We start from the raw sequence: 25,205 nt of genomic DNA on the forward strand, positions 1-25,205 counted from the left end.
GTTCAAAAGGAGCACAATTGGGTTGGACCCCGCCCAATCTGGCAACATCAACAGATGAAAAAAACGGGTTCACTCCAGTTATAATTTGAGTGAGCACCGTTTTCGGAGGTTTACGGTATATTCGGCCTCAAGTTGCCTACGTTGAATGTTCGAGCAAACCTACGCCTTGGAGGACGTGATGGAATATAACTTATCCAGAAGTTTGGGTCGCACTGAGAAATAACTACATACGATATTTCCAGGTGCCATACGATCATCAGAATCCTAATAATTTCTTGCAGGTAAGTGCTGAAAGTATTAATAAGAAAACCTTGTTCCGATCAGGTAGCGTTAACATATCTGGAAATGCGGTTTTTACAAATGTTAGCCAGTAGATCGCAATATCTGTTAAGCTTTACAAGCCGTAAAACCTCTTCTTATGATTAATCGCTGTGAGATATATTACAGTTGTTACCTACATCCTTTGTTTTATGTCCGTATCCGTCCATCGTGTGTTTAGTTAGATCGCTTTTAAAACGAAGACGATGTGTCCCGTGAAAACACTGAAAGGAATGTTAATCATTGTCACGGTATTCAAAAATCATTGACGACCATGTAAACATTGGCTTCGTTTCAAAATCTACGTAGATATTCAACTGCATTTTAGTGCATCCGAGACGCATGTGAAACAGTGAACTTGGGTATCTCGATGGTAGGTTTTGAGACACGGCCATGCTCATGCCCCCGTCCTCTTCACATCTTATGGATGGAATCGGGTTTGGGGAAATTTTCTTGAAAGATAGGATACGTCATAGTGACATTCTGTCAGTAATCCTTACTATCAGTTTCGAACAGAGTTAATGGAGCTTCTTCGTGTTTAAAAAGCAAAACTCGCGAAAACTCAGAAAATCATCGCTGTCGGACTAAAAGCGTGTATCTCTTATAAATAAACAAAAACACTACATTTCTACACTGTATTTGTACTTGGTAAGTTTTGCAAAACCCACAGGCAAACATAAAGGGTGACCGATAGTAATGATTCATAAAAAGCAAGTAAAGCTTCATTCCCAAGGTCACAAATGTGAACTTTAACTAACTTTCAAACTTTTGAGTGTTTAGCTGTTTGAAATTCGGTGTTGACGAAGTTTAATGGTAGCAGATTAAAACATATATGAATTAAAGTACATTAAACATGCTGAAGTGAAATAAAAACAAAATGTTTTATACCGACACAATAACTGTGATTATCAACCGTTATTAAAATATTTAGCATATAACCGTGATGATCATTTCCCCCATAATCCTGCAGCCCTACCTTCTAGTAAGAGTTTCGCTGTGGATTTAATATCCAGGCAAACAGTTGTAAATGTAGGGCCTTGATAAATGCAAGACTTCAGCAGGTCAGAGTTCAAAAGCGTTTGCTTGCACTTGATTTTATGGTTTGTTTTGATATCGCAATTATTTTTCCCAACACCTCTCTAGTGTGCTTCAACTTCTCCCTGTGTGCTGTCTAGTTTTTCACCTGGAGCCACCTGGTTGTCTTGGCAACTGTGGGCACAGTTCGGAAGAATGCTTTTCAGTGCCCCTCCTCTCTCTTTCTCTCTCTTTTTACTTTTTTAAATTTTTATAACTTTGTGCTGTCAGGACAAACATTGCATTATCTAGGTGCCTTAACACGCGTATTTAATAGAGAAGAGTCTGTGGTGCAACTTGATGCAAGCTTAGAATGATACATAATAAATCATTAATGTTTGCTCCTTTGTTACAAGTGTGTTATAAACTTGTGGAGGAGAGAAATTGCTTCAAAAGTATATTGTGGGTTAAATCCAATCTCTCTGGGTTGACTCCAACAGCCACAAGGGGTTTAGCTTTTTGTCCTAGTTATTTTTACTCTCAGTTTAATGAATACAGATTACTTCATGATGATAGGGCAGACAAATTCTGTTCATTGCGATTAAAAGATCATGTGAAATGAAAACAGTAGTAAATGTTTTTATTTCTATTTTTGTAATGCATCTTTAGGGATCAGTTTCCTCATTTTTTTTTCAATTTTTGCCCACACTCATGTCAGTGTGTCTTTCTTTCTTCGGTCGAAGGTTTTCTTATGCATATGAAATGTTCAGATGCAAAACCCTCTAAAAAGCCACCTCTGTCAAAAATGAAATTACTATGTTGGGTGAAGGCTCTCCACACATAGTATACGTTACTTAATAATTTAGCAAAATAACATAGTCTGCTCCGTCTGAAATGACTGATGAATGTCGGGGCCTGATAAAATAATGCTTATTTAAACGAAAATTCGAATGACGGATTTAGAGGGTCTTGCATCGGAACTCTTCATATATACAGTACCTATAGAAAACTGTAATAATATGAAATAAAATGAAAGGGGTCATAAGGCACTTATGTTTAATCTTGTGTAATCACACCCCCACAAATCTACGTCAGTTTGGGGTATGATTCGACTTAGACCGCCCAAATGTATACGCAAGTGAGGTGGCGTACCTGTCAGTACAATTGCTTTCGAACCTGATGTTCCAAATATAGTAAGAGGCGTTACATTTCCGTCACACGTTTGGAGTCTTCGACCAATCACTATGCACGGGTTACCTGGCCAATCATAGCACACCTCGCTTGTCAGAGCGATGAGCTTTGTAATAAATCTGTGCGTTTCAGAGAGGCGGGGCAAAGAGGAGATACATACATGCACTGTATGTGGAAAATACAAGGTTTTGAACCTTAAATCGTGTATACATATTGCATTACATCTAAAACAAACGATAATATTTGTTTTAGTCGGGTCATATGAACCCTTTAAGATATTCATTCAGAACTGAAACTATGAGCCAACTAACTATGAGACACTCCAAAGATATTTATCTTATTTCTGACCAATGAAATGAGAGATTTTAACAAACATCATACAAACATTTTTATATATTAAGTTGTTAAAAGAACTAATAATAAACACAGCAACTGTAGAAAAAGGGAATAATGTTAGACTCCATTACAACTGGAATTAGAATCTGAATTACTGGTGTCCAATGGGATGGATCTAAATTGTAGGGAAAATAATGTAATTTATTTTCTTTTTTCAGATAAAAGATGCATCTAAACTATCTTCTGGTGTTTATTTGCATACTTAATGTTAGCAGCCCAGATCCATAACCATTTTTTACAATGCTTATAAGAAAGTGCCTAAATCAAGTTAAATGCCAGTTAGCCAAGTGTACACAAATCTTTTTATATGACACATTAGAAAAGTCATACATCTAATGTGTTTCCTGGCATAAAGGAAATGGCCGGGGTCTTTGTTGGAATGTGTGTGTGCTTCAGTGAAGCAGAATTGAATGGCTGCATTCTCATTGCCAAACTCCAATAAGGGGTGCGAACATGGTAAACATGTAAGTTATCGCATATACATTTTTATAGAACAAAAGTACAAGGGGCATAGCGGTCAGGGTATATTCTGGCAAACAGTTTCCCGATCAAGTTTCGCAATCGGCAAAGCAGCTGTAGCACACGCCGTTTTCCAACACACGATGGGTTATTCGCAAAGCAAAACGTACCTGGCCGCCTCCACAGCGCTGTACTATGGATTCGAATAGAAAGCGAGAAGATTAAGACGTAAGAGGCGGGGCAACTGTTTGAAAATTTCAAAATAATGTATGAATGAAAAATGCTAAAGTAGCATGTTAATAAACTGGTGGCATATGGCGTTACGTTCTTATTTCACATTTGAATACTTTGACTTATTTATCAAATCTGTAAAAACTGAACAGCACAATTTCAATGTAGACCTTTTTTATTATTGTAATGTAAATTAATATATATTTTAATGACTACCACATGCTGAACAATGATGATGGCGCCTGAAATCGTGTTTTTTTGTATAATGTTATCATGTTTGTAATTGTTTTTAATTGCGTTAGTTTGCTGTATTTTTTGTTATTATGGTTAAAATCAAAACGATCCAACTGCAGTGAGAATAACATTTATTGTAAGGCAAAATACAAAAGCATAATTTTTCATGATCTCTCTATCTCTCTCTCTCTCTCTCTCTCGCATTTTTTTCATTATAAAATATGAAACTTGAAAGGACAGTTGTTGTCGCTACAGCCTGCGTAAATCATTAGTGAATTCAAGCAGCGGACTCATTTGGGAACGCAGTTTAATGTCAAAATGTCAAATGACTGGCTAAATTCGGAACTGCACCAGATGATCTCAATTCCCGACAATTTTATATCTAAAATGTATTTCGCAACAATAACATGTTGTCTTAAATAAATGTTTAATATTGGGTTTCAAATAAGTAATTTTGTTTATCTTTTAATTCAAACTCTACGTGATCCACACTCGTGCACCAAAAATGTGATTGCCAACCACGATAAATCACTTTAAGTAGAATAAATAATTGTGATGACTGTAACTGTTTAATTTCTCAAAGATACAGGGTACTTAGAGCACAATATTTGTTTAAATGCCGAAAATAAATACACATTAAAACAAAAACAAAAAAAGTATTTTTTATAAACAAGCGCGTTTTAGTCCACCGGAAGTCCAGCTGCGCTGCCTCTGGTGATCAGTGGTGGTATAGCACATAAGGGGCATGTTTACCGGCATCTTTAATGACATAAATCAGCTGTAGTGGTTTACGCCAACCATATGTAAATATGTAGACTATTTATGTGCTATGCAGCAGTGCGCGCGTCACTGCTTATCGCACCTGACAGCGGGGAGGTTCCATAGCCCCAGTTTAAAGTTCGTTTTGCACTTCTATATAGGCTACAACTCTACATAGTGCTTACAATATAGGCTTAAACAACTCCATTGAAACAAAACCCATTGAAACAATCTTTTATATAGTAATATACGAAATCACATCTTGTGTAGCCGGTCCCACTCGCCCCGCTCTCAGAGGGCTTCGAACTAACGTTGGTCCGAATAACGAGGAGGCTAAAGAACGCAGTCTCTGTTGGTCGGGGAGTGAGGCTTACAGGCTGCACAGCTCAGACAGTTTAACCACAAGACACATACATTTTATTGTCATTGCAGCCAAAGCAAACAACACAATTCTTAAAGCACCTTTAATACAGAGAGAGACAGAGAGAGAGACAGAGAGAGAGAGAGAGAGAGAGAGAGACACACACAACACACACAACACTGACACAACACACACACAACACAACACTGACACAACACACACAACACTGACACAACACACACAACACAACACAACACAACAATCACAACACTGACACAATACTGACACAACACACACAACACTGACACAAAACACACAACACTGACACAACACACACAAACTGACACTCATGACAGGATCCTGTCACTTTCACTAAGAACTTTTGTCAATACTTCGCACTTTTATGTCTGTATTGATGTGTACATATTGTTTCTTATATAGGATACTCTTATTTTATTTTATACAGAATGTTTATATTTAATCTTCCTGCTTTGGCAATGTAAAACACTTTTTATCATGCCAATAAAGCTTTTTTTAATCTTGAATCTTGAGAGAGAGAGAGAGAGAGAGAGACACAGAGAGAGAGAGACACAGAGAGAGAGAGACACAGAGAGAGAGAGACACAGAGAGAGAGAGAGAGAGACACAGAGAGAGAGAGACACAGAGAGAGAGAGACACAGAGAGAGAGAGACACAGAGAGAGAGAGACACAGAGAGAGAGACACAGAGAGAGAGAGACACAGAGAGAGAGAGACACAGAGAGAGAGAGACACAGAGAGAGAGAGACACAGAGAGAGAGAGACACAGAGAGAGAGAGACACAGAGAGAGAGAGACACAGAGAGAGAGAGACACAGAGAGAGAGAGAGAGAGAGACACAGAGAGAGAGACACACAGAGAGAGAGAGAGAGACACACAGAGAGAGAGACACACAGAGAGAGAGAGACACAGAGAGAGAGAGAGAGAGACACAGAGAGAGAGAGACACAGAGAGAGAGAGACACAGAGAGAGAGAGAGAGAGAGAGAGAGAGACACAGAGAGAGAGAGAGAGAGAGAGAGAGAGAGAGACACAGAGAGAGAGAGACACAGAGAGAGAGAGAGAGAGAGAGAGAGAGAGACACAGAGAGAGAGAGAGACACAGAGAGAGAGAGACACAGAGAGAGAGAGACACAGAGAGAGAGAGACACAGAGAGAGAGAGAGAGAGAGAGAGAGAGAGAGAGACACAGGTCTACATTGAAATTGTGCTGTTCAGTTTTTACAGATTTGATAAATAAGTCAAAGTATTCAAATGTGAAATAAGAACGTAACGCCATATGCCACCAGTTTATTAACATGCTACTTTAGCATTTTTCATTCATACATTATTTTGAAATTTTCAAACAGTTGCCCCGCCTCTTACGTCTTAATCTTCTCGCTTTCTATTCGAATCCATAGTACAGCGCTGTGGAGGCGGCCAGGTACGTTTTGCTTTGCGAATAACCCATCGTGTGTTGGAAAACGGCGTGTGCTACAGCTGCTTTGCCGATTGCGAAACTTGATCGGGAAACTGTTTGCCAGAATATACCCTGACCCATAGCACTCTTTTGTACCTCATTTGTGATGGTGTGAGAAGGAGATCTCTCATTGTGATCTTCCGGTTGACCAGGCAGGCCCTACTATCCATTGTTGGAATGCTTTCGTTGTGTGTAAAGCTGGTGAAAACTGTTGGATTCTAATGTCATGCTAACTTACAAAATTTGAACCAGGTACAAAAAGCATAGCTAGCTACATTGTCTGTCAATGCTAAACGACATTTGGTGGATGTGTTTGAACAGGTGTCACTGTCCAGTTACCTTATGGCTAGTCCTGAGACACATGCAGTAAAAAGATGGCGGAAATGTGTGGACTCTGTGCTGGACAACCTCACTGAGGATCAGGTTAAATCTATCAAAACCAAATGCGGTAAGAGAAATGACACACAATAGTATTATTGTAAAGTTTTTAACAGAATTCAAAGAATTATCATCACAAGTTAGATTGTCTATATTTTAAACGACTTCTAGATGACTAGTCATGTTTGGTTAAGTATGTTCAGTATTTACAGTTGCCTTTCTCTCTGTTTTGAGTCTATAGATACAGAATAGGCCTCTAGCACAACTGCATATACAAAAAAATGTTTTATTTAATCTTAGTTAAACAACTTACAAATGTAGAGAATTATATGCTGCTGTGCATATAAATCGCACACGGTTCCTTTAACTGCATGTTATGTTACACTTTACAATCTGAATTATTTATATTGTTTATGGGTGGGATCAGGGGGGTTGTCGGAATAGTGGAGAAAGAGGAACAGGATAAGGATATGAGTCAGGCCGGATTCCAACCAGAATCAGTTTGCAGTTAGTGTTGCAGGAAAGTAATAACTAAAAACACGGCTTACATTCCTATGCAGTCTTGAGACCATGACTCTATATAAGAAAATGTGCTAAGTGTGGTTGAGTGCTGTTAAGAAGCCAAAGGATAGCACATAGAAACCCACTTTACTGTCTCTCTGTGTCTTCTAATGCAGCAATTCTCTGTCTGCTGTCACACTCAAGTATCACCTCTGAACAGAGTTTTAACTTCCTTTTCTTGCACAATAAACAAGTGAATAGAAATGCATGTGGAATGTGCAATTACTAGCACAAAATAATATTAAACTTGTAAAATATCCGAAATGAAACTTTAACTTAATAAATCAAATATATCGATGCTGTTACAGTTTAAGAGCCACTGCTTAAACAACTGACAGTCTGTCCCGGCAACTAAGACACTGAAGTAGATAATGTCCCTGTTGAAAAAAACAGCATATCCTCTTTTTTCAATTATGCTACCAACACATTCCTTCAGCTTGGTTTCATTTTGCTAAGTGCTGAAAACATTCAAACTTTACTGTCATTGTGTGCAGTACGTTCCATCCTACAGACTATATGTTGTTCTCATTTGATCAAAGGGGGTGCTTGTCTTGAATAGCAACACTGAAGAATAAGAATTTAGGAGAACCAGAGTAAGATCGTCACAATATACCAGTACTGACAATAACCGTGATATTGAAAAATATTGTGTTTATACTACACACAGTATGATAATTCAGCACCCATTTAAAATATTGCCAAAGAGCCACAATGGTTGAACACTCACTATGCCTGTCTACATATCTTTTTAGTGATTCATTTTCCAAAAAAAAGAGAACACAAGACACCAAAAAGATTAAGGATGAATTTGACTGATAGCACTGATACAACTATTTCAATAGATATAGTGATAATATAGTCATCATACTATAATCGTTTAGTGACAATCTGATAGTGTGACAAAATAATGATTACAGTAAATAACACTTGTACACTTTTGTAGCGCTCACATCAATATCCACTAAACTACATCCACTTCAAGACAGATTTTTTGTATTCTTTATCACATCCAAATGTCAATCATGCTAGAAGCAGGAATGTAGAGAGAAGGAAGACCGGCTTTTCTCTCATTCACATACATCTAGAAGAATTAGATTAAGTATATGAGAAACAGTGACTTATCTGATCTTTGACCTCAGGGGATAAAACATGGTGAGTACTGCGGCCTGTCACAACCGCTCTTCCTCAAAACACGGTAAAGAATTGAGGAAAAGAGAGCAGATTGCATTATGAGAAATAGTGATGGTGCTGAATATGAGTGTAACTTGTCTGAACATCCAAGTAATAGTAAACTAAAAATAAATTTTCAGTACAGCTTTTCAAACTGTTATGAAGATTGTGTGATTTGTAGTAAAATCTCTTTGACCCCCCCCCCCCCCTTTACAATTTAGTTGATGTACCTATACCTTCTGTCATTGTGTCTATCAGAGGAGCGTGACTTTTTTGTAGTACATCACTTGACAGAACTCAAGGAGGGAGGCATCTCGCCTTTTCTTCATGGCACACCAATCACCTGCAGAGTGGAAAATACAGAGAGATACACCACCCGCTCCAAGGTTTGTAAATGATGATGTAATCTATGACATGTGAACAGGATCAGATGCTGATTGAATAGTAGCTTGGGGAGAAGGCCATAGGTTTACGTGAATAAGCCACCATTACCTTATATACCTTATAAACCGTATTACCTGAGCTCCATAAATCTACCGTGGTAATGTTTTATATGTGTGTCTCATACAGGTAAACATATGCACTCTTTACACGGTTCGTCTAACACACGGCGAGTTCACATGGACGGTGAAAAGAAAGTACAAGCAATTCCAGGAGCTCCACAGAGACCTGTACAAACACAGAATGATGCTGCAGTATTTGCCTCTGGGGAGGTACGCTTACACACGGATGCATGCAAATTCACAATGCCTGATTTAAATGTTTTAAATGGAATTTTAACTTGCTGTTGTCCAATGTGTGTGCATGTGATCTGATTAAGGTTCGCCATGCGGCGGCAACAGCGCGGGGGTTTGACGGAGGAGATGCCAACTTTACATGGAGCAGACAGAATCAGAAGAACGTCTAGCAAGCCGGTACAGACATGCAGTACTGCTTTCACTTCCCTCTACAAGTTATTTTTACTCCTAGAGAGCCCAGTAAAACAAACTTGCTTGCCTTTTATAAAGCCGTTCTAAAGTCAGTCTCCACTTTCGTTTATTTAAGAATTAAGATCCCAAATAAAAAGATAAAAATAGGAGAAAGGAAGATGTTGGGATAAGGTTGAGTAACCTATGAAAGGATTTAAAAATTTAGTTGAAAGTTTTCTTTCAATGGTGTGTTGTTTCAGAAATACCTGGAGGAGTATTTAAACAATTTACTAGACAATGGCTTCTACAGGAACCTTCGTGGAATGGTAAGAAGCATACGTACATCGAAAACACACTTGCTTCTTTAAATGCGGGAAGTACTGTAGACTTTCATTGCTTTAAAAACGAAGAATTATTACTGCTACATATTAACCCCAACTTTTTGAATCAAAACAAAATGTTTGACATTATTTATGAATTGATATCTTTTGAGGATGTCACTAAATATTCTCTAGTTTTACACATTTTGGCCAGGTTAAGCCCTCCGCACACTGTTGTCTGTCCTTTACAATGTACTTCAATAATAAATGTATTATATGTGTTTGTATTGTGCTTTTAGTTGGAGTTTCTTGCGATCAGTCCACTTTCCTTTGTCAGAGACCTTGGACCTAAAGGAGTGTGAGTTCAGATTGTATGTGTGTCTTATGTGTTGCTTGATTTTAGTAATATTTTGTAGTTCTCTTGATGTATTTGCGTCATTATGTTTATCTTTGGTTTTTCCACAGAGAGGGTTATATACTGAAAAGATCAGGGGGTCACCGCATCCTGGGACTCAACTGTTTCGGACACCATCAGTTCTGCTTAAGTTGGTCTCGGCGCTGGCTGGTGGTGAAGAATTCGTTCCTTCTGTACATGTCCAGGTGCTCCAGCAAAAACACACACACACACACACACACACTCATGAATAATTCTATTGTTGCATGTTACAAATTTTTTTTGTAAAGATTTCATTCTGATAAAAAACAGAAAAGCAACTACTTGTACCTCATATACTGTAGTTGATTGTCTATCAAATTATTTAGGATTTTTAAACATACTGTATAAAACAACATATTTCATTCATATGAAAACCTACACAGAGACAATACTTAATAACGATTGTCTATTCAATTTTCAATTACATTTTTGACGCTCTTAAGGGCGGTGGTATGAACGCACAGTTACAGGTTATGTAAGTTGTGCTTACCTTAAATCACATGGTGTCAAAGTTAGCAAAAAGTCAAACAGCAGATTTCCCGAAATGCAGAGGTGCAACGTTGCACATCCCTTTATTCTGCCATTCACAGTAAAAACTCTGAGGGTGAAAACTGATGTATTGACACACATTTAAAACAAAAACAAAGCTTGTATATCATACACTGGACGAACTGGACTGAGCTTAACCCATATTATTCCTAGTGTTTCAGTCGTGCCTGTTTATTTAGATATAAACATTTCCACATAAAGAAAGCTCAGAATTGTGCTCTGACCAGCCTGATCTGGGTACGAGACTCCTTTCCTCCCACACTGTATCTTTCCAGATTCTGGACTGTAAACAATTTGGTTGCCTTCAATTTTTATGTTTAAACAAATTAGCTGTAGAAGTCATTTTAATAAATAGTGCAATTTAAAATTTGACTATAAGGATGCCATACCCTAGCATTTGCAGACCGTGACCTTGACTTCAACTTGCAAAACCGATACCGCCCCTTTAATTTTTCACACTTCCTCACAGACACTTTAAAGCACGTGTGTAACTAAAGCTGCAAAATCACAGTAGGTCATTGAAAGATGGATAAGTCTTGCAGTTAGTGCTTGGATCTAAAACCTGTTAGACAGGTTCTCACCTGTGTCCTCCGCACTGAAATACCGTGGGTGTGTGAAATTAGAAAGGGTTCTATATTATTGTGGAGTGTATATGCACATAGAATTCAGAATTATCTAGCACAGAAATGATAACCCACGAATGCCTTAGTCAGCGTTGCCTAAAATATTTTAGCAAACGCAGGACTAATAGCATCCTTTCTGTTACTGTGCGTCCAGGCTGCAGTCGAGGGCGTCAAAGTGGCTGGAAGTCATTCATTTTCAATGTGAGCCGGCAGCGAGCAGCTGTGCGTCTTGGCCCTTGAGGGTGTCGAGGAGAGTTGAAATCAGGTCAACGTTATGGTAATGACGCGGTTCGGCAGCAACCAATCGGAGCGTGGAAGTCCTACGCTTAAGAGGATTCCAGAGAACGCAGACTTTGATTCCACATACGTCAGAGCATCCACAAATCTTTCTACAGCGGTGTTGGCAGGGCGGCCAGATCGATTTTTGACGCTCTCGACAGCGGCAGTATGAACGCACAGTTACAGGTTATGAAAGTTGTGCTAACCATAAATCACACATGCGTGTCACAGTTCGCAAAAGTCAAACGGCAGGTTTCCTGAAATGCAGAGGTGCAACGTTGCACATCCCTTTATTCTGCCATTCACAGTAAAAACTCTGAGGGTGAAAACTGATGTATTGACACACATTTAAAACAAAAACAAAGCTTGTATATCATACACTGGACGAACTGGACTGAGCCAAACCCATATTATTCCTAGTGTTCCTAATGTTATATATAAACATTTCCACATAAAGAAAGCTCAGAATTGTGCACTGCTCTGACCAGCCTGATCTGGGTACGAGACTCCTTTCGTCCCACACTGTATCTTTCTAGATTCTGGACTGTAAACAATTTGGTTGCCTTAAATTTTTACGTATAAACAAATTAGCTGTAGAAGTCATTTTAATAAATACTAGTGTAATACTAGTCCTAGCAACACTAGTTGTATTTTTCCACTTTATTTGTAGCATATCTTATTGGTAGTTGTTAAATGAACTCGGTTTTAATTAATTGTTTGGTGTAATCTTATCTACTTTTTATCATTAATGTCTGTCATTGCTCTGTTTAAGTAGAGATCCTTCCGTCGTGTCATTCGTTCTGCTGTTTGATCCTGGACTGAAGGTGTTGGTTGGACGTATGTACACTGACACAAAGCATGGAGTCTGCATCGAAAACTTCAACAGGTAACCCCGTCTACCATTAGACTATAGTTCAAGGGCAGTTCAGTTCTGCCACTGGAAGCAAATGGTAGGAAGGTTTTATGAGCAAGTTTCGAAAGTCTTCCTACCTCTAGAACTGATGAATTGTATTACAGAGACAATAGATCACTGTACAGCACCGTGTTTGTTTCGTAGGAAGCTGGTGATTAAGTGCAGTAGCTATAGGCAAGCTCAATGGTGGAGTCATGAGATTCAAAGTCTCTATGAACGGTGTGATTTCTCCCAGACACATCGCTTCAACGGATTCGCCCCGCCTAGGCCAGATACCCTCACAAAGTGGTGTGTGCATTTGTGTTATAGGCTTGTGTTTATACTTTCCTTCAGTAGAGAATGATTGATTCTATAATTTATGGAATGAAATGGGAATTGTCTGAATGAGTTATTGTTTGATTGACAGGTATGTTAATGGTATTGGGTATTTCTCAGACCTGGCTGATGCTCTGGAACAGGCAAAGGAGGAGATCTATATTACTGATTGGTGGTAAGCGCTCAAAATACACTTGTGCTTGGTCAGAGATGGTTCAGTTATACAGTATGTTTTTGAAATGTTTTCATTTCCTTTAAAGGGATAGATCACCCCCCAAAAAATACTATAACCATTATTTATTTTTTCCCATGTCATTTCAAACCTATATGACTTTATTCTGCAGAACTCAAAAGATAGTTTGAGGAACATTGGTAACCAGACTACATTAGCCCCCATTTACTTTTATTGTATGAGCACACAGACCATGGAGACATTTCTCAAAATATCTTTTGCGTTCTACTGAAGAAAGTCATATTGTGACTGTCAGACTGAAAGCTTAAAGAACAATATGTGATGACAAGATTGTCAAACGCAAAAGGAGTATGGGAATAACCTTTTTTCAATCAATCATGCAGAATAGAAATAAAAATGTTATTTTAGTGAAAGACTACTTCCAGGATCTACAGTTTTGCCTTACAACACCAGGCTTCACTACAAGGTTACCATCAATTCAAGCCTATATGGACGACATAACACTCACAACAACTGTCCCCTGTACCAAGAGACTGCTGGAGAAACTTCTTCAAAATATAAAATGGGTGAAGATGAAGTTAAAGCCCAGTTAGTGCAGAAGCATCTCCATCGTGAAAGGCCAAGTCACAGACCAAAGATTTCGTGTTGGCGGAACACCTGTCCCAACTGTCTCAGAAATGCCAGTAAAGAGATTGTGGAGATGGTATGATGCGAAGCTCAAAGACACGAGCAGTTTGAACAACTAAAAAATTATACCAGCATGTACATGGAGCGCACCAACAAAACATTGTTGCCAGGAAAACTCAAGTTATGGTGCTTTCAGTTTTGCGTACTCCCAAGACTGTTGTTGCCAAAACTGATAAGCATACAGCTGAAGCAGTGGCTTGGAATTCCACGTTGTTTAAGCTCCGAGGGACGTTATGGACATGGTAAACTGGAATTACCAATCACAGGGCTCGTGGAAGAGTTCAAAATGCACCAAAGCAAGGCTCGTCATGACCCTAACTGAATCCGAGGATGCACTCATTCAAACAGCGGCCCCCCGGGTGGTTGCGTGAAGGATGTGGACTCCATCAGATTCTGTTCAGAATGCAAAGTTTGTGCTTCAATTCAGAGACGTGGTTGGACAAGAACAAAATGGGAGGGCAGGGTTTGGACTCATCCCAAAAACTCAAAACAAAGCTACATCAGTGCAGAAGAGACAGCTAGTGGTAGAAGTCAGGAGACAGGAGTAGGGAAAGCGACATGCCAAAGCCATCTCAATGGCCAAGCAGGGGAGACGGACCACCTGAGAGGGCCTTGAGAAGAAAAAGCTCATCTGCCGTGACATCTGGCAGATGTAGGGAGTGCGTCAGAGTTTTGTCATCAGAGCCACATACATTTACATTAAGCTATTTAGGCATTTGGTAGACGCTTTTATCCAAAGCGACTTACATAGCATTATCCTATACATTTTACATAGGTATCTGCAATCCCCTGGGATCGAACCCACAACCTTGCGTTGTTCAGCAAAATCTGAAACGGGTATGGAGAAGATCCCGCCTGTGTCAAGTACCTGTATCCCTCAGGCACATTTTATCAGGGTGTACTACAAGCCTCACCCCAAGGGATCTATACTTGGCGGCATAACCAAGGACTCAGAGAGCTGGCACCAATACTGGAACAGAAGCCAACCACCACAAACAAGCTCCCACAAACATTTACCAGGACAGGTCAACTTCACAAATTTCGTATCTCCTGGCCAACATCAAGGGCATCGTATAACACCTAAGGATGCAATTATCCTTCAGTCAGCACGGGATTGGAAATTGGAAGTGGACCTTGTTAAGAAGCTTGTGTTTCCCCCAGAAATGGTGGCTACAACAATCTGACCAGACATGGACTCCTTCAAAACCATCCTGTGGTCTCCAACAAAGCTGGCATATGTTGTGGAATTAACTGTGCCGTGTGAAGATGGGGTTGAAGAGGCTTATGAGAGGAAAAAGAACAAATATTCCGACCTGGCAGCTGATGCATCCCAGAACGGCTGGAAGACCAGCATCTTCCCAGTAGAGGTGGGATGCAGGGGATTTGTTGCAACGTCTACCACCAGTTTGCTGAGAAAAATAGGGTTGAAGGGTCGCTCTCTCCAACAGGCCATCAAGTCCATGTCAAGTGCTGACGAAAAAAGCAGTAACTGGCTCTGGATCATGTGTAAGGATCCCATCTGGGCAGCAAGGTAGAGACAGATTGTTTCCGGTCAGGCTTAGGCTCAACTCGGGGAGAAGGACGCCCTTGCCATGCAGAGCCAATCAGGGATATAGAGTGTATGGCATGGAGGGAAGTGTACCTGGAACGCTTTCAATCAACGAAATGTTGATGAAGCAGGGTGCCCACCTGATGACCCCAATGACGTACCTAACCCTCCTTTTTCACCACACCGACTGCTACTATCGAGAGTTTCCTACTAAAGGGATTGAAACATCTAGTTCTTTTAGCTTTTCTAATACTAATGTTAAAGGTAGATGTGTGGATGATGAAAGTTTGAAATCTATGTAATTTTATCTTTTATTTCTCCACAGGCTTAGTCCTGAGGTTTTCCTCAAACGTCCAGCCACAAACACATATTGGCGGTTGGACAAGATTCTCAAACGCAAAGCAGTATGGGAAAAACCTTTTTCAATCAATCATGCAGAGCAGAAATAGAAAGTTGTACATATTTACCTTTATTATTAACCTTTTATGCTGCATAACCGATGTGTAGGTGTATTCCATAAGACAAAATGACTAAAATATGTTCTTACATTACAAAATCTGTTGTAGTGCCTCTTAAGCACCACTAGCTGCTTGCAGCAAAGCTGGATCTCAGCATCACTCAGCAATTCTGGAAGAACTCAAATAACTGTATGTTGATGGGATGTTTTGGTTAAATTGTTTAGGAACAGGGAGTGAAAGTGTGTGTGTTGTTGTATAAAGAAGTGGAACTGGCTCTGGGTATTAACAGTGGCTACAGTAAGAAGACTCTGATGAACATGCACCCTAATATTAAGGTTTGAAACACTAAATACTACACACAACCTTTTTGTATTGCTCTCTGTCCTCTAATTCCCACCACACCCACTTTTCTCATCCTTTCGCTTTCTTTTCTTTTATGCTTTCCTTATGTCCCAAAGGATATTTTCTCATAACCCTTTGTAACGATATGTATTGTGAAATCCTCTTTACAAGAATAAACTTGACTTGACTTGTTTGTTTACTCCAATACCAATTCACTGAATGCTATTTTACCATAGGTTTGCCTGTTTGTGTGTCATCTTCACACATCGCTTTTAAATACAACCACACCCTTTCTCTTTGCAACTTCCTTTTTAAATATCTTTTTCTTTCCTGTGTTTATGGTATATAATCCACATAAGGGATAGCTGCGTGAGTGTTTATTTTTACATGACTAAATCTTTTTTTTTTGCTTAGGTGATGCGTCACCCTGATCATGTGTCTTCAGCCGTGTTCCTCTGGGCCCATCATGAGAAAATGGTTGCGATTGACCAATCTGTGGCCTTCGTGGGTGGATTGGACCTTGCTTTTGGGAGGTGGGACAACAGTGACTACAGGCTGAGCGACCTGCCATCCCCGAAAAAAACAGCAGAGCCAGACCCAGAGGTAAAAGTATAACACTAGATTTGAGTAAAGGAAGTTCACCCAAAAAAGGATTATTGTTTTTTATCTTTTTACTTGTGTGAGAAAATTATATTTTGAAGAATTGTTTTACAGCTTATTTCATATAATACAATTGACAAACATTTACTGTTACCATAACACCATTTCTACACCGGCGCGACGCAACATGACACACGGCTTGTTCTCTAATGGGACCGCATCCAGTGTGTAATGTTTAATGGGTTCTAATGCATTCTGTTGTCTTTTGACGCGTCGCACCATTGTGTTGAAACGTTTGATATGACTTATATTTACACTGTTGAGAACTGGTTTTGGGTGGGAAAATGTATTTTTTTGTTATATAGAAAAATAGCAGCACATGGTCTTGGAATAACATGACAGAATTTTACAGTTTTGGGTGAACTATAGTTGGAAAAAAATATTTTCCTTTATCATCTAACCTGTTTTGGTGTTCCTCTCACAGTCTGATACAGTGGACACTTCAGCAGTTCCTTTGACAGAACATTCATCTGATGAGAACTGTAAGGATGAAGTAGATCTGAGCTTTAATGCCCTCTTGTGGCTGGGAAAAGATTACAGCAACTTTATCAAGAGAGACTGGACACAGCTTGACCTTCCCTATCAAGGTACACAGTCCTTTAAATACCGAAACCTTAATATTTACCAAAATACATTCTAATTACCTTCTTAAAAAAATGTTTTCATTTATACATCATAATTATTTTACTATAAAACTAAAACTTTACTTTATATGTAAAACACATTTTTTTAAGTTTAGCAGAGCCATGAAATGTCATGTGTTACGTGAGTTATACCAATACATTTTAATTTTTTTCTCAGACAATGTGGACAGAACAGAGGTACCGCGTATTCCCTGGAGGGACCTGGGTGCTGTGCTTCATGGGAAAGCAGCCAGAGATCTTGCACGTCACTTCATCCAGCGCTGGAACTTCACTAAGGTGATTAGTTATAACTAATTTAAATATTTTTTATGAATCAACATGCCCTTTACAAACTGATGTTATAGCTTTTATTTTTTCAGTAACACAATAAGGTTGTATTTGTTAGTTAATGCAATAGCTAAGAATTAATTTTTTCCGCATCTTTTTTAGGTTTTATGCAATAACTCATGTTAATTCATTGTGCATTAACTATTGTTAACAGATACAACTTTAGAGTTTAAAAACGTAGTAGTAAATGCTAAAATCACATGAACTAACATTAACTGAACAGAATTTATTAATGTTAGCGGATGCATTAACAAATAGAACCGTATTGTAAAGCATTACCGTTTTTATTTTGTTTGTTTAAGATCTTCAAGAACAAGTACAAAGGAGACTTCTACCCATACCTACTGCCAAAATCTCACAGCACAGCAGATAAGCTTCCATTCACTGTCCCTGGAGCTGCAAAAGCCTCTGTACAGGTACACGACAGCACAATTCTTGCTATTATCTATTTATAACATCATTGTTCTCTGCCATCATCTGTCGTCTCCTCTTTTTCTTTCTTTTGTGTAGGTTCTACGTTCTGTTGATCGCTGGTCTTCAGGCACTTGTGAACGCTCGATCCTCAATGCTTATGTGGATGTTATCGAGAACAGCCAACATTATGTGTATCTAGAGGTAACAAACACTTCTGAGTAACTTGAGAAGACCAACAGCATTTACCTCATAAGATTAGTGCACACACACACGGCTCAACAGGCACTGCTCTCACACACAGAGTCTCACTGTTGTGGAGCTGTATGCAGTGTTCTTTCCCACTGGATCATGTGATTCGACTGCATTCAGCTGGCAGCACACAATAGCCCTCTGCTTTATCAAATACAGGGAAACACGGTCCTAATGCCAGTCATTCTGTAAACTAGGAAGAATGTAACAGATATCCTCAAACTGCATCCAGTTTCAATTTTTGTGCTACACATTTGTAACGTATTCATTTTATGGCCACTTTGTAGCTACTAAAATGTCAAGTCAAGTCAGCTTTATTTATATAGCGCTTTTTTAAAATTGTCATTGTTACAAAGCAGCTGTACAAGAAAACATTAACTATAAGTAAAACATAAAAGGTTATGGAAGTCAAAACACAGGTCAAATATCAGACACACAATAAATTCCTATATGCAGTGTTAAATAAATAAGACGTATCAAATTCTAGCAGCCCCCCCAGCCAGGCTAACAGTTTAGACCATTTTGTAAGACTTAAAAACATTGGTCCAGTAGCACTTCCTGTTACTGTTTTTAAGTTAAGTCTATTTATTTAAATTATGTCCTAAAAGCGTTCGTTTAAAATTTTGTTCAATTCTAAATGTTGGTTGTATTTTGTAACATTTCAGTTCGTGTCAGAAAACTGAAATAGGATGTGCTTCTGAACCATTGTTGTTTACATCTCGTAAAATGTTTATTAAAAGACCTCTAGAGACAACGTTTTGAACAACACATAATATAAACCACGAAACATAGATCACAATCATCCAGCAACAGATACATTTAAACTGCAGCAGGCCGTCATTTCCGTTAGATGGTCTCAGCTGACTCCGACATAATCACACTATTACAGTATCTGATGTAGATTCACCCCAGACACAAACCTGCTGCTGTTTTTCCTCTTTCTCAGAATCAGTTCTTCATCAGCTGCTCGGATGGGAAAAGCGTACACAACACCATTGGAGATGCTATTGTCAATCGGATCCTACGCGCTCACAGGTGTGTTAGCTGTGTGAAAATACAGTGTTTTATGACACTACATTTATTGTGCAGTCAGGGGCCAAAATTACCCAAATGGTGGTTGAGAAAATATTCCGATGTTTGCTAGAGTCACTAGCAACATCATAAAAAAACATTCATACCGGATAAACTTGGTACATTTTCCATAAAGTTGTCTCCGGTTAGGTTAGGAGTTTTATACTAGTTTTATATCGGACCTGTTGTGCATGTCTGTGTCTAGTCAAAAGTATCTGTTGGTTTCTCTAATGTGTTTGTTTAAATCTCTGTATTGTAGTGAGGGGAAGAAGTACAGGGTGTTTGTTGTAATCCCCCTGCTGCCTGGCTTTGAGGGTGACATCAGTCAGGGAGGAGGAAACGCCATTCAGGCTATACTGCACTATACCTACAGGTACTATATACACACACACACACACACACAAACAAACACATCTGTATTAAAGGGAAATTTCACCCAAATATTACTCACCCGTACATTGTTGCAGACCAGTATACATTTATTTGTTCTGTTTAACACATAAGAAGATATTTTGAAGAATGTAACAAACTTATATGGGGCACTATTTACTACTGCTGTATAGTAGGGGAAAATTGTATATGGTATATCAGGGGTTCCCAAACTTTTCAGCCCATGACCCAAAAATAACAGCGCCAGGGACTTGGGACCCCCACCCGCGCAACATAACAACACAAAAGAACACAGGCTAACATAATGTGACTTTATACCAATTTACTCATTATTTGACTTGTTGTTATACATAAACAATGAACTATTACTACAGAAGGTCAAATTTCATCAAACTCATTGGAGTGCTGATGGATGTCCTCTTTATGCAAACGCCGGCCTCTTTTCATACCTGAGGAAGATGTCCTTTCTGTCTGAGGCACTTCTCCGCCCTCCTGATCTGGCCTCCCGGCATTGTCTTTGGTCAATATTAACCAATGTTTCATTTGATAAAATAAAAATATCCTAAACTTCAAGCTTGAAAACGTATCTGTGTGCCATTAAGGGAAATTAGAATATTAAACGTGGTGCTGTAAATTGACTTGCTGTACCTAACCTAATGCTAATGTGACGTAATCACATCAGGGGTCACGATCGAGGGGGAGCAAATTCCAAAGGCTGATGGCGTTTTATTTTTATTTTATAACAACTATTTTTATGTTTTATCACACTTATTGATTAGATACGCTATTCCTAATAATAAAAAATGATGGCTGTAAATCCTCTTGCGACACCCCCCCCTACCCCTGTGGTAGTTAATGGTGACCCAGAACTCACTTTCTTTTTTCTAACTTTCTTTCAAATTTCTTATTTTGTGTTAAACAGAATAAAGAAATGTATACAAATTAAAAAATCAAACTTTAGGGTGAGTAAATGATGAGAGAATTTTCCTTTTTGGGTAAGCTTTCATCTAACATCTGTGACGTTCACAACATGAAAAAACTTGACAATGTGTTAGTAAAACAACCAAAGAAAACACTTTTATTTTTTGTTTAGGACAATTAATAGAGGGGAACAATCCATTCTGTCAAGATTAAAGGAAAAAAGTAGGTGTCTAAATGAAACTTATTTAGCTGTCTGTTATTCTGACAGTCTGGTGCATTTTTGCATCATGTCACGAACCAACACTGTCACTTTCACTTCTCTCTTGAGTCTAAATGATTAAGATGAATCATTATTGTTTTCCTTTTCAGTCGACCAGGCATTACATTGTTCAACCCATTAAGCAATCGCATAAATGGTTTGCCATTGTTTTAATGACTTTGCATCTCTTCATCAGTGCAGGATGAATGGACACAGTATATTTCTCTTTGTGGTTTGCGCACACACGCTCAGCTCGGCCGTTCCCCAATTACAGAACTCATCTACGTCCACAGCAAAGCTCTCATAGCTGACGACCTTTGCTACATCATAGGTGAGACCATGTGACATTAAATGCATATAACTCGGGATACTCGCAGTGCTTTTGAAGATGAGCTCCATCTATTGGTGGACAGAAGTGTAGCACATATCTAAAGTTCTTCGGGCTGTCCTTTCTCTCTTGTTGTTATCAGGGTCAGCCAATATCAATGACAGGAGCATGCTGGGTAGTCGTGACAGTGAGTTGGCCGTGCTGGTGAAGGATGAAGAAAGAGTCCCTTCAGTCATGAATGGAGAAGAGTACCAGGCTGGACCGCTGGCACTCGCCTTACGAAAAGAGTGCTTTGGGTGTGTATGGGTATATTTTCAGGACAAAGTCAGCACGAATTGTAAAAGAAAGGTGTTTTTGGTTTAAATAATTGATTTATGCTGCATTCCAGGCACCTTGGTTTTAGGATGCCTTGCACATCAACCCAGAAATAATTTCTGGAATGGCAAATCGCCAAAGTTTCATTCAATCATTAATAGCCATCCCATCACCAAATGTCAGTCAGCGTTCCACTTTTTTTTGCATTTCTCTCTTTTAAAATATCTTGAGATATTTCATGTGTACGGATGACTCTGTAGCTCTGATGGGTCTGTGCTGCGAAGCACCTTAGCTTTTATTCTTTCGTGTAATTTTCTCTCCTATCTGTGTAGGAGTGTGTGAGGGAAAGCGGTCTATGTGTGTGGAGCAATTTGTGTTGGCACAATGCGCTCCGTACAGCCAGCTACCAGAACATATTTTGGTTGCCAAGGGAAACAGTTAGATGCTTCAAATAATGTTTGTTTGTGTGTGGATGTGGTACTGCTTTCACCTTGGGATATAACCTCAAGCGATCATGTTCTGTGTGCATGTGTCTGGATCATGGGAATGTTTTGAATTATTCCACTCTAATCTTCGTATATTATAGCAAACGGTTTGTGTTTGCACTATTTCATTTGTGTAAGACTTTCTACAGAGCTGCTACCCCTGGGGTACAGACTGAAATGCAATAAATCAGCCTAATGTTTGTTTAATGAACACGTTTTTATGTTTTTTATTATGCTAAATCTGCACCAATGCGCTTAATATGTTTAAAATGTGTGCTTGGGCTTAATAGAGTTAAAGTATAAAGATGTTCAACTTACAGTCTTGTGTGATGCGTTTGGAGTGATAACATTTAATTGAATAATATTTGGTATTAAATTGTCATATTAATGATTTGAAACTAGGTTGATTTTAAAATAATTTTTAGATAAAATTTAGTTTTCCCCTTTTGTCCTTAGAGTGCTTCTCGGCGCAAAATCGGATCCAGCTCTCGACATTGACGATCCAATCAGTGATGATTTCTTCAACGATGTTTGGAACAGAATCGCCCAATCAAATGCTGTCATCTATGAAAAGGTGAGGAACAAAACTTGTATTCTAAATATGCCCTAAACCCTACTTGCCACATGAGAAAAAAATGGACATAAAATGTGAATTTGAAATATTTTATTTTTACCGAATGCACACCTTCTGCGAGGAAAAGCCGTTTAGTTTCGGTTTTAAAGTAAGAAATGACGTTCAAACATCACAAGCTGGCAAATTGGTTTAATCATTTGTAAATATAATGTCATATATGTTATTAAAAGACATATTTATAATTAAATTGTGTAATATTAAACTGCCCCTCTCAAAATGATTTGCAGAATCCGGGTTACCGGCTGTTATTAGTTTTGAGCGGTCGTTATTTGAAAACAACCCTTGGAATGACGCGAGCGACCAATCAGAATCAAGCATTCAAATGAGCCGTGTAATAAAGGTTTATATTGACATTCACTATGCACGTTTGATACAAATGCACTGAATGCACATCTATACTGTGGAATAATCTGTAATTGCTCCATGCAATTCCTCCATTCTTTCCCTGTGGCTCAGTCCCAAGGTCATGGATTCGATCCCAGGGGATTGCACATAATCAGAAACAAATGTATAGTACATTGAAATGGAAGTCGCTTTGTATAAAAGAGTCTGCCAAATGCATAAAAGTAAATGTTATTACTGAAGTTTGCAGGTTCTAAGTAATTCTGCAGTAAAGCCATCAGATAATAGCACCACTTCCATATCCTTCTCTAGGATCATTATCATATATTTAAACTCTCGATGTTTTCTCTTCACGGTGCAGGTCTTCCAGTGTCTTCCTCTGGACTCCATTCGCAACTTGCGTGAGTTAACGGAGCACAGAAACGCTGAAAACCTCAGCATCACTGACCCAGAGAAAGCCGGACAAGAACTACAGGCCGTCAGGGGCATCCTGGTCCATTTCCCGTTGCACTTTCTGTGCGGGGAGAACCTGCTCCCACCACTTAAAAGCAAAGAAGGAATGGTTCCTACGGAGGTGTGGACATAGCAGAGAGGAGTGGAGGATAAAACAGTGCAGTTTAGTGTGAAACCCAAGATAAAAAAACCAAGTGTCACACATTATCTGAACTAATTGAGACAGTAGCTACTGTGGTTGTCGTATGACAACATTTGTCATTGGCTCTGATTTGGACTACAGCAATAGACTCAGACTACAAACCACAGTACAGTGTACTAACACGTGATAATGTTGTACAAGAATATAAACATATTATGGCCGAAGTATATAATACAAATTATATCACAACAACAATGAAATAATATTTCAGGTAAAATACGATTTATGTAGATTTTCTCTAATGCCCATTTACTAATACAAGATGATGTATAAGAATATTAACGCATAATGCACTTAGAAAATTTTATGAAATTAACAATGAAATAACGTTTTTCATTATTTAACTGAAATAACAGATGTTCTCTGATGCCCATAATGGGCATAAATGTAATGTCCCGACTATTTAAGATGGCGAGAATGTAAAGTGCTGCACATTAAAGGCAGAATAAGGAGAGAGGAAGGAAAAGCGAGAGAGGAGTATTTTTGATGACCAAGGAACAGAACGTACATTTATTGTTGCAAATGTGTGTGGGCGGACAGCATCGCTTTACCTTCTTTTCCCTCTCTTTATTTCTCTTTCTTACGTGCACTACACCTCTCAATGCAGTGGCAGCAAATCTGTCAGAACATTTGTGGTTGTTATGGTGACTGGTATAAAGAGCTGACGTGATCTTGGCTGCTGAGAGCGATAGAGAGAACGGACGAAAGAGAGAGGAGGAGATTGCCAAGCAAGGAAAAATAGATAAACAGTAAATCTGAGAGACCTGGCAAGCAAGGATAAGGGAAGTGGTGGTATACTTGGACAGGTAGATGATGTAATGGTTTTGAAAGAGGTAGCGGGAGGTGTTATGGGGGGGGAAGAAGGTGGGGAAGTAAACATTGAAGTATTCGGGGGGAGTCTCTGCACAACATTTATCACCCTCCTTTATCTCCATGACAACCAGGATAAATTATAGTTATGTAATAATGTCAGCGGTTCAGAACATTCCACTTTCTGCTTTGGAGGGGGTGTCGAAACAAGTGGGGCAGACTGAAAGCTAATTTAGTCAATATCCCATTTTAACATTGCTAATATTTATGTGTAAATGTAAAATAGTGCTAAATTATACTACATATAATGTTATACTCTGTGATCCACTTTGAATATGAAGAAGACCAGATACATAACCATAATACACGGTCACATTCCACATGTTTTTTATAAACATATCTCAATACGCTTTCAAACATTTTAATGTATAAATCTGCTTTTGCATATTTTTACATTTTTCATCCAAGTAGAATATGCTTTATTAAGAAAGCACGCAAAACTGTTGAAAAACACTTGAATTAAAATCAACCTTGACTAACAATCTGTGTGTGTGTTATTAAAACTT

General features: G+C 38.8%; 1 protein-coding gene across 2 annotated transcripts; it reads left to right on the plus strand.

Annotated features, from left to right (window-relative positions):
- The first annotated feature begins 107 nt into the window (after positions 1-107).
- On the plus strand, positions 108-25,180 carry pld2 (phospholipase D2). 2 transcript variants are annotated; one of them, XM_079448832.1, is made up of 25 exons: positions 108-281; positions 6,776-6,902; positions 8,822-8,949; positions 9,134-9,276; positions 9,384-9,477; positions 9,732-9,797; positions 10,091-10,149; positions 10,257-10,391; positions 12,454-12,564; positions 12,736-12,879; positions 12,998-13,081; positions 15,661-15,739; positions 16,018-16,128; positions 16,550-16,738; positions 17,220-17,382; positions 17,597-17,715; positions 18,069-18,182; positions 18,277-18,381; positions 19,376-19,464; positions 19,760-19,873; positions 20,984-21,033; positions 21,267-21,401; positions 21,541-21,694; positions 22,655-22,772; positions 23,536-25,180. In XM_079448832.1, exons 2-25 carry the CDS (start codon positions 6,797-6,799, stop codon positions 23,758-23,760), a joined length of 2,835 nt encoding a protein of 944 aa, XP_079304958.1. In that variant the 5' UTR covers positions 108-281; positions 6,776-6,796; the 3' UTR covers positions 23,761-25,180. The 2 variants fall into 2 exon arrangements, with proteins under 2 accessions (XP_079304958.1, XP_079304959.1); XM_079448833.1 differs by lacking the exons at positions 108-281; positions 6,776-6,902; positions 8,822-8,949; positions 9,134-9,276 and having other exon boundaries at positions 9,382-9,477; positions 10,091-10,162.
- The last annotated feature ends 25 nt before the right edge of the window (positions 25,181-25,205 follow it).

Source organism: Barbatula barbatula, assembly GCF_947034865.1.
Source record: "Barbatula barbatula genome assembly, chromosome: 2".
NCBI lineage: Eukaryota > Metazoa > Chordata > Actinopteri > Cypriniformes > Nemacheilidae > Barbatula > Barbatula barbatula.